General features: G+C 39.9%; 2 protein-coding genes across 3 annotated transcripts; both read left to right on the top strand.

Moving 5' to 3' along the window:
* The first annotated feature begins 786 nt into the window (after positions 1-786).
* On the top strand, positions 787-4,976 carry LOC149394193 (uncharacterized). 2 transcript variants are annotated; one of them, XM_089617803.1, is made up of 6 exons: positions 787-905; positions 1,245-1,389; positions 2,096-3,094; positions 3,508-3,545; positions 3,716-3,923; positions 4,528-4,976. In XM_089617803.1, exons 2-6 carry the CDS (start codon positions 1,255-1,257, stop codon positions 4,528-4,530), a joined length of 1,383 nt encoding a protein of 460 aa, XP_089473929.1. In that variant the 5' UTR covers positions 787-905; positions 1,245-1,254; the 3' UTR covers positions 4,531-4,976. The 2 variants fall into 2 exon arrangements, with proteins under 2 accessions (XP_089473929.1, XP_089473928.1); XM_089617802.1 differs by having other exon boundaries at positions 2,063-3,094.
* Positions 4,977-11,074: 6,098 nt separating this feature from the next.
* Positions 11,075-13,782, top strand: CR4 (crinkly4). Its single transcript, XM_089616341.1, has one exon. It carries the CDS (start codon positions 11,104-11,106, stop codon positions 13,630-13,632), a length of 2,529 nt encoding a protein of 842 aa, XP_089472467.1. The 5' UTR covers positions 11,075-11,103; the 3' UTR covers positions 13,633-13,782.
* Positions 13,783-15,264: the final 1,482 nt, after the last annotated feature.

The raw sequence follows: 15,264 nt of genomic DNA, 5'->3' as shown, positions 1-15,264 counted from the left end.
TAGTAGCTCTGTCTTGCGCCACACGCTACTTTCGCCGCTGCCTTGTTACACACGTACTCTATCACCGTTTGAGAAGGTTGAAGTTGTTGGACCATATGTGATGAACGTTGTACTAAGACACAATTTTCAATTATTAAGTAAACGTTCTTTCAAAATCACTATTTAGCTACAATGCCTTTATATATATAAAATTTCATTTGAAATAAAAATAAAAATAGAGTTTTTATTGAAGATAAATTATTGCTTGATTAGAATTCACTATAAAATAGTAACAGTTAAAAAAAAAATCAGCTGGAGTTTATTTAAAAAAAAAAAATTGAAACAAATGTATTCAAAGTTTCAAACTAATGTACTGAAAGGGATGGACCCTCCTTCCAAATATCCATTATTCTCAAAAAGACAAATTTAGCCATAGTCTGAGCTGTATTCGCCATGAGTCCTATGTGTTATGTTGATTAGTAGACATTACAGTTTTTTTTTATTTTTTTTATTATTAATTTCAGAGAATCCTTGATTTTATGGATTTAGTTCTGGCAGATTAACTTTTACTTTTAGACATAATTATATTTATTTATATATAGCAATATCTTAACTAGGAACATAACTTGTCACTAGAACGTTTCTTAAGGAAACGAATCAGTGTTGCGAATTACCATAGGTTAATTAAATAACATGCACCAATCAGTGGCGTCTTCATGTTTATCTAATGTGACAATGTGATAAACATGGTCCGAATTTAGGCGATACTTAATTTCCCTCTCTTACATCTTTCCTGAAAAGGGCAACGGATAAACCAAGTAATTACGAAACTGACCCTTCATCTCTTTATTCATCCGTTTGGAAACAGAGACCCAGATTTCAGAGTCTCGCGTTTTCCTCACTTTCTGGACAGCAAAGAAAATAATGTAAGCTTCCTTGTTCTTTCCTTAGCATTTCACAACAATTTGTTCCTCTCCTCTTCGCGATGATTAATTTGAATAATTAGCCATGGTAGAGCTTAGAGATGATTTTAGTTTTCTGCTTTTTTTTTTTTAATTTTTTTAAATTTTTTTATAGAAAATTAATTTGACGTTAGCAAAGATTTGATGCCAAGAACTTGGAATTGTTTTTCTTTATTTACTCTCTTTTAATCCAAGGTCACCGTTGATAGTGACAAAGATTGAATGGCGTTAATTTTATCTTAATGGCGTTTTTATTATTCCGACCAATCTTGATATTCGTGGTGTTTGGATGTGTGGTTTCAGAGCTCTGATAATGGTGATTAAGGCGAAAAAGGGTTTTCATGACAAGTTATCAAGGAAAGAATTGCAGAATATGTGCAAGCTCTATGGTTTGCCGGCCAACAAGTCACACTCCCAGTTGAAGAATTCATTGCTTGCCTTCTTAGAGGTCCTTTTTCTTCTCTAGAAACCCATTTTTGGACTCAAAACTCTTTCTGAATAGACAGTAGACACAGCTTTTGGACTGTTTTGCTCTGTACATATTGAATTATACACGGACCCTAAGTTGGTACCAAGATTTCATAGGAGTTGAAGGTTGAGCAGAGTAGTCATAATTCCAGAAATTTCTAACTCGTAAACCTTACAAAATTTTCATAGGTTCTCGGCTTCTAACCAAAACCTATGTGTTCCACACATGGGATTAAAGTGTGTTTATGAATTGCTAGATTTCGTATGCAAGGTTTGTAATGCTATGCATTGAGGTTAGATTTGATTGGTTAAAGAAACACGAGACTGAAGTTCTGGAAACTTTTGAGGAAAGGAAATAAAAGATAAACAGATGTAGTTGTATTCTTGTTTATGGCTCTCTTTCTTTCTTTGTCTCTATGGGAGCATGATTTTACGTGACTTGCTGCTACTTTCTCTCCATGCTTACAATCTTCGGGAAATTATTAATTAGTATTGTATTGGGATTTGAATTGTTAGACAAGTTAATCACCATGGGATGAAATCAGTTCGGTGGTTGCTTTGTTTCTGCTTGAGAATGCAAGTTTATGAATGAAATTTTTCAAAAATGTGCTAAGAATGTTTTCTGATAAGAAATATATGTAATTACTATTCAGGAGGGTTTTAACAGTTCGGTCTGTATTCTCCAGAAGGCATCACATGCTAAATGCAAAGAGGGTCATGTGAATGATAGGAATGTCGAAAGGAAAAGCTCTGCTGATATGGTGGATTCGAGGCCTGAAACTGACCGTGGAGACACGGATGATGATTCATGTCCACCACATGATGCTTTTGCTTCCCCGAGTGACTGTTCTGCAAAATTACGTTCGAAACCCTTTCAGTTTTACGTGAGATCAGAAGACGGGCTTAATCTCTGTGTTGATTTGACTTCGAGCCCTTCAGACTGGACTAAAAAATTTAAACGCGATGTTCACATATTTGAGAATGTCCAGCATAGCAAGTCTCGGAGTCTACACGATGACATTGAGTCTCTCAAAGGCAGTGAAAGAGAAATGAGTTCCTTCAAGAACATAAATTCGGGAGAAATCAGGGATGGAACTGCGGATAGCCACACGTCTCCATGTTCAGAAGCGGATAAAATCGACCGGTCAGTGCTTGACCAATCACCGAAGGTTCAAAGGATTTCAGATCCTCATTCGATACAGACATGTAGCGTTCATCTTACAGATGTTTCGGAGAAGTCAAACGAGAAAAAATTGCCATCCTGTCCTAATTGCAATTCACACTGCGAACCGCAATGCACTGTGGCTCTTGATTTCAATGTTGCTGATACTCGCAATGATAGCGAACCCATCTGCGATCCCGCTGTCGACTCTATGTCTGGTTGCCCACCGATCGATACCGTATTGGACCACTCAACTTCCAATTTGAATCGGTGTCCAAATACGATTCGAGAGAATGATTCTGGTCTTCAAAATCCTCCAATAGTACATCTCAGATGCACAGTTAGTAATTCTATCGAAATGCAGTCATCGGAAGTCGCAAGCTGTAACAAAGATACTTCAGGTTCGCATCTTGAGAATGGACTCATGGGCGAGTCTGACAAAAACGGCGAAAAAGGAAGTGAAAAAAACGGGGTAGCCAATCTAAGCGAGTTGGAACATATGCCTATTTCTGTGGAAGAACAGGTATGCCTGCATTTCTCTTTATATGTATACACTGTTACAGAAACAGACCATACTTTTATCTAGTTATTTTGTGTCTATTCAATCATAATACTTAGGTTTTGCTTGAAGGGTCCAACGTTTGGTACTACCATAGATCTTTATTGAATGTAGTTTACTCTTTATTTTTGGTTATGTGTTTATAGATTTCAATCAACTTTGCGAGAAAATTCGTTATTTATTAAGATAACTTTTGGATTATCCATAACATTAAGTTCCTAGTTTTTTACACATTATATATCTCATTGGTTCAGATCTTTGGTTCGAGTATGATTCTTTCGATGAAAAGACATTACTCATAGAATTGCATTAATGGTCTCTGGGGGGTCTCATATTATGTGTTATTTGGACTTGTACTAACTTCTGACCATTTTCAGGAGAGGAGCAACAGTCTGAATGAGAGAAAGAGTTCAGAGTAATTTTCTCTTTGAAATGCTGTCTTTCTACTTTTTATTTCTTTTCATTTATTTATTTATTTTTCGATATTATGCATGTGGTTTTTTTTCCAGAAAAAGTTTTGGCCGGTTTCATGCAGTAATAAAACTCATTATAAATAAAATTTAATACTGGCTTCGCACTTTTCAGATGTTCAGAACTCGTTAAGGCATCTGAGAAGATCTCCTTAAACTCGGATCAATTGGATAGTAATGGTAATGGAGGGAAGCAGAAGAGAAAGAAACGTGTGGAAGAAGGTGGACTTGAAAGCAGCCCATATCAACCTAACGTGAAGATATTACGAAGTATGAAGCGTAAAAAGGACCTTCCTCGAAGATCCACCCGGCTTCAGACCAAGGTATTTCCCTTTGATCAATTTATGAAATATCATTTCATTTCCTAGTTCGGCATGACATTTTTTTACTCGACTACTATAGTGGTCTAACTACACTCGCATTACACAATCATTTAATACACTGTCTCTCCCCCTTAATTATGCGTTAGGGTTGTTGCTTTGCACGTACCAATAACGGAAAACAGTAAAGCAAGTTAGCACTTCGATTAAGCATGCAATTTAAAATGTATTCGTGATTAGACCATTCATATTTTACTAAAGTAATTACTTGTTTCGACCTCGCTCTTTTATCTTTTGGATTACCTGTTTTGTTGATTGATTGGAATAATCGGATCAAGTTACAAGGCAGTCCATTAACATTTAGTACTTGCATTGTCCATAGACTATCCCTCTAATATTCCTGTACTTTCTCATTTTTGTAAGAAAACAATTCTGAATACATCTCCGTTTGAATTCTTTTGATTTCTATCCAGTTATTTTATTGTGAATGTTCTTGCCTCACCCATTGTTTGGTCGCGATCTTTATATTTTCATCGTCGTTCATATCCCTGAATAGATTATTCTTCCGATGGTGTACCTCGTAATTACGTTCATCTTTGATCTGCAGTGAGTTCGTGAAGTGAATGTCGCCGTTACCATTAGTTGCTTCTGTTTTCGCAAAGCATATTCTATATGATGAGCTAGCGATTACACGAACAGGATTCTCCTCTTGGCTTGAGTGACATATATCCTCTCTCTCACTTCCTGAAATAAAATGATTCTTCAAACAATATGATCTTCTTGGCTTGGCATATACTACTACAATGGAGCTGCAAAGACTACAAGAAAGCCAAAGAGAGAGATTGTTCAAGGGCTGCTTATTCTTTTTATTCTTTTCAGCAATTTTATGTAAATTGATGTTTGAGAAATAAGATATATGCCTAGCTCATAATGGGTGGAAGGAAATTGATACCCGTACTTGGTACATCTAAATAGGAAGTAATGAAATAGTTTTCAATACCCTCGTATGTTTTAGGTGTATTTCTTTATATTAGTGTTACCCAAACTTTTCTGTCAGGTTGTAACGATTTGGCCACCAATTTCTTTTATGGTGGCCATGAACTTTGAAAGCGTGGTATCCGTAGCCAAAGTATGTGTGTTTGTGTGGCCTAAAAAAAGTCACTGAAAGACAGCCATGTGTCTAATGCGAGTTGGATATAGGATATCCAAAGATTTGAAATCCACTAGTAAATATGTAATCAGTGGTGGTGTCATGAAAATCTTCCATACAAACTGCTATGGCTCGATCTATAATTTAACATTGTATGAATCAGGCAAAAAAAAAGGCCATACTAGAATTGAGTTTTGGATATGCTTGCTCCATTTTTTTTTTAAAATAGCAGTAGGATTTTGTGATCTATTCTATGTGTTTGTTCTTAATTCATTTAGTGTTAAATATTATGTTAATGTTTGGCATAATTATGAGAAACATGAAAAATGCATAGAAACCTATCATTTTGAACATACGGGCAAATAATGTCATTTTTTTTTAATGGTGAAAAACAAAGCGATCATGAAACGATATATGAAGAACTATACATAGTTAGTGCCACTATACAGAGTTAGCGCCATTATAAAAGGAAAAAAAAAAAACGACAACAAGTCTTATTGCACCCACACTTGGAAATCATCCGAACAAACTGTGGTAATCCATCCACGATCGAATATGAGTTTGTTGCATTGGCTGAGTTGAGCGAGAAAGAAAAATGTCAGACTAAAATCAAGATTTGGACACGCTAGCTCTATTTTTTTTAGTGATAAGATTTTATGACTTATTCCATATGTTTGTTGCTAAATCAATACATCTATTCAATGTTAAATTATTTAATGTTTTTTTTTTAATCATTGAGCGGAATGATCGTTGTTATGCCAATATTTTCCGTCTAAAGGAAAACGACAACCCACCACAGAAAAAAAAAAAACCAACTACTACTTTAAAAAGACTCAATTCCACCCCGCTCCATGAACTCAATCAACACTGCTCCGCGGGCTCAAAATCAACTCCACTCTGCGCGCGGGCTCAAAATCAACTCCGTTCCGTGGGCTAAAATCAACCCTGCTCCGCGGGCTCAAACGAAGCCCGCTCCGCGGGCTCAAATTAAGGTCGCTCCGCAGGCTCAAGTCCGTTCCACCAAGGGGATTCCAAGCCGCTGGACCAATTTTAGCTCCAAAAAAATCCCAAAATACGTGAGTCACACACACAAACTCACCCCAAGGGCCAAAATTTCTATAAATACCCCTTCAAGCCAAGAGGTAAAGGGACAACACACTTGAGAGAGAGGCAAAATGCTAATAAATTGGTTTCTCAACCATATTCTCTCAAGCTTTCTCACATCCTCTCCCAAAAACTCAACATATAATCATATACTCATCTCCTCACTTTCAAAATGGAGCTAATATTGAGCGTCAGAGCGCGCGATGGGGGTAAACCCTCCGTGCCCTCTAGTTCACCTTCTCTCTACTTTTTTTTAAATGAACTCAAAGAGACCAACCCCCGACGAAATTTAGGACGGTGACAAAATCCAAAGGATCCTCTAGAGAATAGTGACTTTTGGGTTCGTCCTAAACCTTCATTATTCTCCCGAGACCCACGGAAACGTGACCGCACAATCACAAATCCAATGACCCTCTTGAGATACTGACTTTCGGGTCCGTCCAAATCTTCACTACTCTCTCGAGACTGACAGCCATGTGATCCGATGAGTTAAGATTGAGACACGTTGCAAGCTCACACACCGACAAGTGTCTTGCGAATGTTAATCCAAAAAACGGTTTAACGATCATGAAACAACATATGAAGAATTATACAGAGGTAGCACCATCATAAAAGAAAAAACTCACCAATGATTTTAGTAGAAATCTTCTGAGATTCAATTAGATAATTGTATGTGATCTGAATACTCGAAGAAAGGAAATTTAGAAATCTTGGCCATAAAAATACCCAGAAAAGCAAAGCTAAGTAAATTAGTAAACTGGGTAATTATTCCAAAATCTTCAAATCTTTAATGTTGTTACATTAATTAAAGATTTAATGTTGGAAAAATACTTTAAGAATCGTGACATATAATTTCGAAAAAAAATTGAGCCTCGTTACAATTATTTTTGGAAGCGTCACAACTTCTGTTGTAACAGGTTGTGCAACAGTTACGGCCCATTCATTTTTGGATTTTTCTATTCCGAATTGAAGTAGGATTTCAGTGTGGATTGATGATATAATGAGCTGGTGCTCCAAATCCGACTTCAAGAATCGTTTTGACCCAATTTTGTCTATAAATAGGTCAAAAAAACACCGTCATCACTAACGTCTTTTGAGAGATTTATTCAACTGATTAGTTGAGCTTAGAACGATCTGTGTTCAAGCTTTTAAGGTGTCTTTTACCTCTGCTTTGTTGCCTATATTTGGGTGTATTAGAAGCATGAGGTTAAGTTTTTCATTCGTATTTTTGAGAAATACGTTTAGAAGTCTCGGAGAGATATTATGTGGTAATCGAGGGGATCTCGAGCTTAAGGGAAGCCTAAATTGCTGTTGAAGAGGATAGACGTAGGTTAGGTAGCCAGCGAGAGAGTTGTTGACTGTAAATCTTTATTGTACCACGTTATCATAGTAAATTGTTTTCCATTGGGAAAAAACCCTTCAGACATAGGCACGACTAGCCGAACCGGGTTACGAACTCTGGTGTCTATTTATTATTTTTCCACTCATATTGTTTATCTTTCGGTTCTCTAAATTTCAGCAACTGTCACACTATCTGTTACAACACTTTTTGCAACAGTTGTGCAAAATCAGTAATTTCATTTTCATTTAATATTTACTAAAAGTTGGTTAAAAAATTGCTCCATTTTTTTTTTTTTCCCTTTTAGCATATATTTCAGTCAAACTTGGATATTATTTTTATGTAATAACACGCATATAGCCATGTCGATGTCGGTTTGCGTAAGGAGGGATGTTAGGTTAAATAATATTAATTTGTTTTAGAGTCTTATATATTATTCGTAGTTTATCATGGTGTTTCCTTGAATTCGGGAACTTTGAAATCTTAAATACCATTAATTATTTTTTGAAATATGGCTCAATCGTCAAATTACTAAATAAAAGTTCAATGAAACATAGATCCCCACACATTATTAAAAATAAGGTCATATAATTACACGTGTATTATAATTTATATATGTACACACACTCGCTATATATGCATAACATCAAATATTGTGTATGTATGTATCATGTATGCATGGATGGATATCTAGAAGTCGAGGGGAGTTTTGAAATTCGTACGTGCCATATATTTATTTTCGAGTAGAGACACTACATGATATATTAGCAGTGCAAAGCGCAGGTGACACTATCGGCCAAGATTACATAGTAGGTGGCACTACTGGCCAAGATTACATACTTCTTAGAATAAATCTTAGGGGGCATGCATTTCTGCATCCCATGGGGGCTTGAACCCATGACCTCTCCGTCGAAGTGTGTGTGAGATTACCGCTAGACCAAGCTAGCTACCACCGTGCCATATATTTATTATTTTTGAAACATTTTGCTAAACAGTTTGATTAAAAAAGAAATCAACTTTAATCCATATATTTGATCATATAAAAAATTTATTGATATATCTGATCCTTATTTCTATATTTCTGTAAGTTAAGATTTATAATTTTTTTTGGTTTCTAAAAAAATCTTCTGAAATTAATTATGACGTTAATTGATTAATTAAAAAAAGATGTCCTTTATCTAAGAGATTTGTAGTAACTAGGCCACTTTAAACATGTGATTTTGGATCTAACCTATGTTTGACAATTTTTAGAAATATAGCCAAATGACTTATGTGTCAATAATTAAGATCTGATTTACCCTTATTTATTAACAAATTCGTCACTTTCTCTCTCCTATTTTTTTCAAATAATTTTTTTTGCATCAAAACTTCAAAAATTCGTATATTTCTCATACGAACTCGAAATTGAGTGATTTCAGATCCTACAAATTCGTGGCGTCGAGATCTACAAAAATAGACCCATTGTGTTTGATGAAAAATTATGTTTAATGTATTATATTTACATTTCCATTTTTTTTTTTATAAATTTCAATTATTTCCATATTTAAGGTAATAACATGATTTTTCTACACCCATGGTATTAAAAATGATTTTTCATCAAACACAATGGATCTATTTTTGAAGATCTTGGCGTCACGAATCCGTAGGATTTGGAATCACTCAATTTCGAGTTCGTATGAGAAAGATATGAATTTTTGAAGTTTTGATGCAAAAAAAAAAATATTTGAAAAAAAATAAGAGAGAGAAAGTGACGAATTTGTTAATAAATAAGAGCAAATTAGACCTTAATTATTGTCACATAAGTCATTTGACTATATCCCTAAAAATTGTCAAACATAGGTTATATCCAAATTTCATAATTTCATTTTGGCATTTTGCTACACTGCCTCTATCTAACTGGAAATTTGGAAACCCATACTATTACACATTCACTGAACACGTGTATACACTAAATCAACGATATAGAGATGAGGCGAGAGAGAGAGAGAGAGAGAGAGAGAGAGAGAGAGAGAGAGAGAGAGAGAGAGAGAGAGAGAGAGAGAGAGAGAGAGAGAGAGATTAAAATACAACATTTATGGAATGGTCCTGAACTCCTGATTACTATGGCCCATGTCTCTCTTTTTTACATAACTTGATATTGAATTTGAAGCTCGTAGGCTTAAATAGGGATCGGAATAAGGCTTGAAATATTCTTGAAAAGTGCTTGAAGTGATTTCTGATTTTAGTTATCTAAGACCAATTATACTCGTTAGTGAGCGTAAAACAAGGAAGTAGGGTTTGATCCAGAAGTTTGGAAGTTAAAAAAAGAGCACCATTTTTTAGATGTAGATTACATGCATGTTGAGTCGTTGACGAAGGTTTCATTTATTAAAGCACCGACCACTAAGCTAAACTAAAATATGCGTATTTTAAAAGCTACTTAAGTTTCAGTTGATTTATTTATTTAAGAACGAATAATAAGTGAAAAAATTACGACATAAGTCACTCTTCACTCTTCGCTTTGTATAGGCCTGTATAACTGTTTCTTCGTTAAATCACAGGACACTGTCAATGAATAAAAGCATGCATTAGGATTTTGGAGATGGATTAAACTTTTAAGCAATCAGAATTATAGGAGTTAATAGATAATCATTATCTACACGAGTGTTTTTAATGTTGATTATGAAAACCAAATCGAGATAAACAGCGTATTTAATTAATATTCAGCGTATTTAATATTACAATTCCGTATTTAATTTCATAAATAGACAGTATCCATTATTTTTCACAATGTTAGTATGTATGTCTAATGGCCTAGTGTGTTTACAGAATTTTTGTTTTTTTTTTCTTCTGCACAAATACAGAACAGACCTCGAAGTAATTACTTCTTGTTTTAAATTACATAAAAAATATAACTACGTACGCATAACTCATAACCAGTTGCACACCACCAAATTTAGTATAATAATAGACAAGTATATAAGACAATGAATATAATAACGAAAAAGCAATATTTATGATATTTGAATCTACAATTATAATAAAAGCGATCAAAATTATTTTTTACGGAAATAAATGAAAAAAAAGAAATCTGATACATAATCAATTTTAATTAATATATCCTCTTACGAAAATAAGTTGGTCCTTTTCTATAAAATATCAATAAAAAGGAAAAAAAAAAAATCCACATAAAATAAAAGTGAAACGAGAAAGCAATCATGCATGCAAATAAGCTAAGCAAAGCAAAGCAAGAATAGAGAGAGAGAGAGAGAGAGAGAGAGAGAGAGAGAGAGAGAGAGCAATAAAATGATGATGAGGTGAAGTGTGTATAGTGGTAGTACTAGTAGTGTGAGAATTGAGAGATCAAGTTGATGATGATGATAATTATACGATCAAAATTCGAATGCGGGGTTGGAAAAAAAAGAAAGAAAGAAGGAAATGACATTAAAAGCAAGGCATTAAATGCATTCAACTGCACTCGGCCCATTTTCACACAATGCAGTTTCATCGCATTTAATTATATCAGATGAATCACTTCAATTCCCTTTCTCTCTCTCTCTCTAAACAATGCTAGTTCTTCTTGCTCTTGCTCTTGTTGCGCCTGGTCTCCGATGATGGTGACGTCACTCCTGTGGGTAACGGCGGTGGCGGTCCTTCTGGACGCGGCGGCGGGTCTGGGCTCGATGTCCTCGATCGCCGTCTCGTACGGCGACAAGGGCTCCGTCTTCTGCGGCCTCAGAAACACCGACGGAACCCACATCGCCGCCTGCTACGGCTCCAACTCCGCCATCACTCTCTCCACTCCGCCGCGCCTCCGCTTCCTGGCCCTCGCCGCCGGCGACGGCTTCGTCTGCGGCCTCCTCCGCCGCCCCTCCGCCCTCCCCTTCTGCTGGGGCGCCTCCGCCTACGTCCCCATGGGCCTCCTCTCCGAATCCAACCAGTACCTCGAGATCACCGCCGGCGACTACCACCTCTGCGCCCTCCGGCAACCCTCCACCGGCCGCCGGCGATCCCTCTCCGTCGTCGACTGCTGGGGCTACAACATGACGAGGACGTTCTCCTTCGACTCCCCGATCCACTCCCTCTCCTCCGGCTCCGACTTCACCTGCGCCCTCTTCTCCGGCAACCGCACCGCCTTCTGCTGGGGCGACGACTCCAGCAGCCGCGTCGCCGCCCTGGCCCCCCGCTCCCTCTCTTTCCAGACCATCTCCGCCGGCGGCTACCACGTCTGCGGCGTCCTCGACTCCCCCGACTCCCGCCCCGTCTGCTGGGGCCGCTCCCTCGACTCCGACGCCGACTTCGTCTCCTCCAGCGTCGACGCCCCTCCCCCCGACCCCATGCTCTCCCTCGCCGGCGGCAAATTCCACGCCTGCGGCATCCGCCTCTCCGACCGAGCCGTCCTCTGCTGGGGCCTCGTCGTCAAGCCCGCCACCGCCGTCCCCTCCGCCCTCCGAGCCTACGAGATCGCCGCCGGCAACTACTTCACCTGCGCCATCATGGCCGACCGGACTCTCCTCCCCGTCTGCTGGGGCTCCGGCTTCCCCGCCTCCCTCCCCATCGCCGCCTCCGCCACCGACCTCTGCCGGACCGCCCCCTGCGCCCCGGGCTATTACGAGCAGCGACGTCTCTCCTCCTCCTCCTGCCGAGTCTGCATTCCTTGCACCACCGCCGACTGCCCCGCCGACACTTACTTGGAGTCGGAATGCTCGGCGGGCTCGGACCGCCTCTGCACCTACAATTGCTCGGCCTGCGCCTCCCGAGACTGCGCCGCGACGTGCTCCGCCTCGTCGGCGCAGCGCTTCTGGTCCGTGCAGGTGGCGGTGATCGCGGCCGAGATCGCCTTCGCCGCGGTCCTCGTGGCCGCCGTCTCGCTCTACGTCCGGTGGCGGGTGGTGCGAGGCTGCCGCTGCGAGAGGAACCTCCCGGGCGGCCGCGGCGGCGGCGGCGGCCTCGACCCGCCGACGCTGTCGTCGTCGTCCGCGAGGACGACGCGGGGCGGGAGGCGGGCGAGGCTGTTCGCGTACGAGGAGCTCGAGCGCGCGACGTCGAGCTTCTCCGACGAGTCTCTGGTCGGGAAGGGGAGCTTCTCGGACGTGTTCCGCGGGGTTCTGGACGACGGGACGGTGGTGGCGGTGAAGCGGGCCGTGAAGCGGTGGAAGGAGTTCCAGACCGAGCTCGACCTCCTCTCGAGGCTCAACCACGCTCACCTCCTCAACCTCCTCGGGTTCTGCGAGCAAGGCGACGAGCGCCTCCTCGTGTACGAGTACATGGCCAACGGGTCTCTCCACCAGCACCTCCACGGGGCCGCCGCCGGCAAAGTCCCGTTGGATTGGGTCCGGCGAGCCACCATCGCCGTCCAAGCCGCCCGGGGGATCGAGTACCTCCACGGCTACGCGTGCCCGCCGGTCATCCACCGCGACATCAAATCCTCCAACATCCTCATCGACGAGGACCACAACGCTCGCGTGGCCGATTTCGGGCTCTCGCTCCTGGGCCCCGCCGACAGCTGTTCCCCGCTGCCCGAGCTCCCCGCGGGGACGCTCGGGTACCTCGACCCCGAGTACTATCGCCTCCATTACCTGACCACGAAGTCGGACGTGTACAGCTTCGGGGTACTCCTCCTCGAGATTCTCAGCGGGAGGAAGGCCATTCACATGGAGGGCGAGCGGGCCGTGAACATCGTCGAGTGGGCGGTGCCGCTCGTGAAAGCCGGCGACGCGGCAGCCGTGCTCGACCCGGGCCCCACCGCGGCGGCGGCGGCGGCGGAGGAGGCGCTGAGGAGGATGGCCAACGTGGCGTGCAAGTGCGTGAGGATGAGAGGGAAGGAACGGCCGTCGATGGACAAGGTGACCACCGCGCTCGAGCGAGCGCTCGCGTTGCTCATCGAGCAGCCGATTCTGCCGACCGAGATCGTGCTCGGCTCGACCAGGCTGCACAACAACAAGCAGTCCTCGGACCGGATCACGTACCCGAGCCTGCCTTCTTCTCGCCGGAGAAAGTCCTCCTCCGTCGACCACGAAAACGATCACGATCACGATCACGATCACGACGTTGAAGAACAAGAAGGTGTCTCCAAGGAGGAGGAGATTTGCCCCGCCGGTTCGCCCAACCACGACTTGTTCTTGCACCACAACTTCTGATCTCTGCTGTTAAATTGTTAATGATACTACTGCTAATTTATTTATCATTCTTTTTTTTTTTTTTCTTACTCGTTAATCACGGACCAACCACCGCTTTTGTATATTGAGCCTCTGTCATTTTTACTTGATTATCAATTAACTTCTTCTTTTGACCCACTCTGTTTCCTTTCTGCTCTGGATTCTTCTTTCTTTCAGGTATAGAACCAATGTCGATGCTAACATTCCATCGTGTAGATATGGAAAAAGAGAGACTTGGTCTTTCATTTCCTTTATCTTGTAACACTTTTTTTCTCCTAAGGGAGGCTAATTGTAGAGTACTAACTGAACGTTTTATTTGACAGAGTTGACTTCTAGAAATAATAAAGGAGGAAAAAAAAAGAATTAGAAGAAGAAGAAGAAGAAAGAGTGGACTTGAATATATACTCGTCTGTTGGAAGTTGGAACATTTGTTTGATTAAAAAAAAAAAGTGACGACAAGAAGTCTTATTGCACGCACAAGCTTACTCAATGTCTCTTGCTATGCTGACAAAGAGCCACACTATATGCCCTTTTAAAAAAAAATAAGAGTAAAAAAAGTGCCGACGAAGCAACACAAATATCTCCGGTGATCAGTTAGTTTCCATCACCCGTACGGTGGACACGAGAAGTTTGAGATATGTTTTGGTGTTCCGTTAATTATCTGGGGGAAAGTGCTTTTTGTAAATTTTCAGAAAACAACAAATGAGAAAGAAACAAAAGCTTACTTTGTCCAAAGGGGAAATTAAAAAAAAAAAAAAAACTGTTTTTAAGTGTAGTATTTAAAAATAACAGCTATTTTCATAAATAGCCTTTTTAATAGAAAAATAATTATATTCTTTTTAATTTATATTGTAAACAGTAATTAAAGTTGAGTAGAGCCAAAATAGTACACCTAGAAAGACGGTAAACATCAAGAAAAATATCTAAAAACAATTACTTTAGTAGTAAAAAAAATTAAGTAGGCTATTTTCGATATATATTTCAAAAAACGGCTACCATAAGCAATGAAAAAAGCATACGAGACTTAAAGTTGGAAAATGGTTTAACTCTACAATAGTATTTTTTTATAAAGAAAATCACATAATTAGTTTAAAACGTGCGTCACTTTTTTTTATATCTCCCTCATTATTTTAAAACATTTCGACAAGAACCATTTTTTTTTCGGACAAAAATATCATTCTGTTTCAAATTTGATCAATAGTTATTGAAATTTGTTTAACAATTTTTGAAATCTGGTTAACATCTATTGAAATGTAGTTAACAGTTATTGAAATCTGGTCCAAAATATTAGTATATTGAAATCTGGTTAACAACTATTAAAATCTGATTAACAGTTATTGAAATATGGTAAACAATTATTGAAATTTGGTTGACAATTATTAAAAGAAAAATGGATACTTCAAAAATTAAAACAGTTATTTATGAAAAATAAATGGTTCAACGCCTAATTTTGAAACAAATTACAAAAAACAGTTATTGAAGGCTATTTCCACTCTTCTATACAAGACTTGCATGGAAGCCCATTTAGACTCAACATTGTATCCGTCCAAGGCAGTGGTCTTTAAAAGGGGCCGGCCCAACGTTGAAAGAAAAAACAAATGGGATTCCACAAAC

The sequence above is a fragment of the Urtica dioica genome, chromosome 6, assembly GCF_054948205.1.
Source record: "Urtica dioica subsp. dioica isolate 48M chromosome 6, U.dioica_male_clone48M_v1_H2, whole genome shotgun sequence".
In the NCBI taxonomy this organism is placed as follows: Eukaryota; Viridiplantae; Streptophyta; class Magnoliopsida; order Rosales; family Urticaceae; genus Urtica; species Urtica dioica.
This window is presented reverse-complemented; position numbering and strand designations above follow the sequence as displayed.

Coding starts and splice junctions, on each gene's coding strand:
- LOC149394193 (XM_089617802.1), top strand. CDS start 1,255: ATGGTGATTAAGGCGAAAAAGGGTTTTCATGACAAGTTATCAAGGAAA. Junction 1,390..2,062: donor CATTGCTTGCCTTCTTAGAG/GTCCTTTTTCTT, acceptor ATTACTATTCAG/GAGGGTTTTAACAGTTCGGT. Junction 3,546..3,715: donor AATGAGAGAAAGAGTTCAGA/GTAATTTTCTCT, acceptor CGCACTTTTCAG/ATGTTCAGAACTCGTTAAGG.
- CR4 (XM_089616341.1), top strand. CDS start 11,104: ATGATGGTGACGTCACTCCTGTGGGTAACGGCGGTGGCGGTCCTTCTG.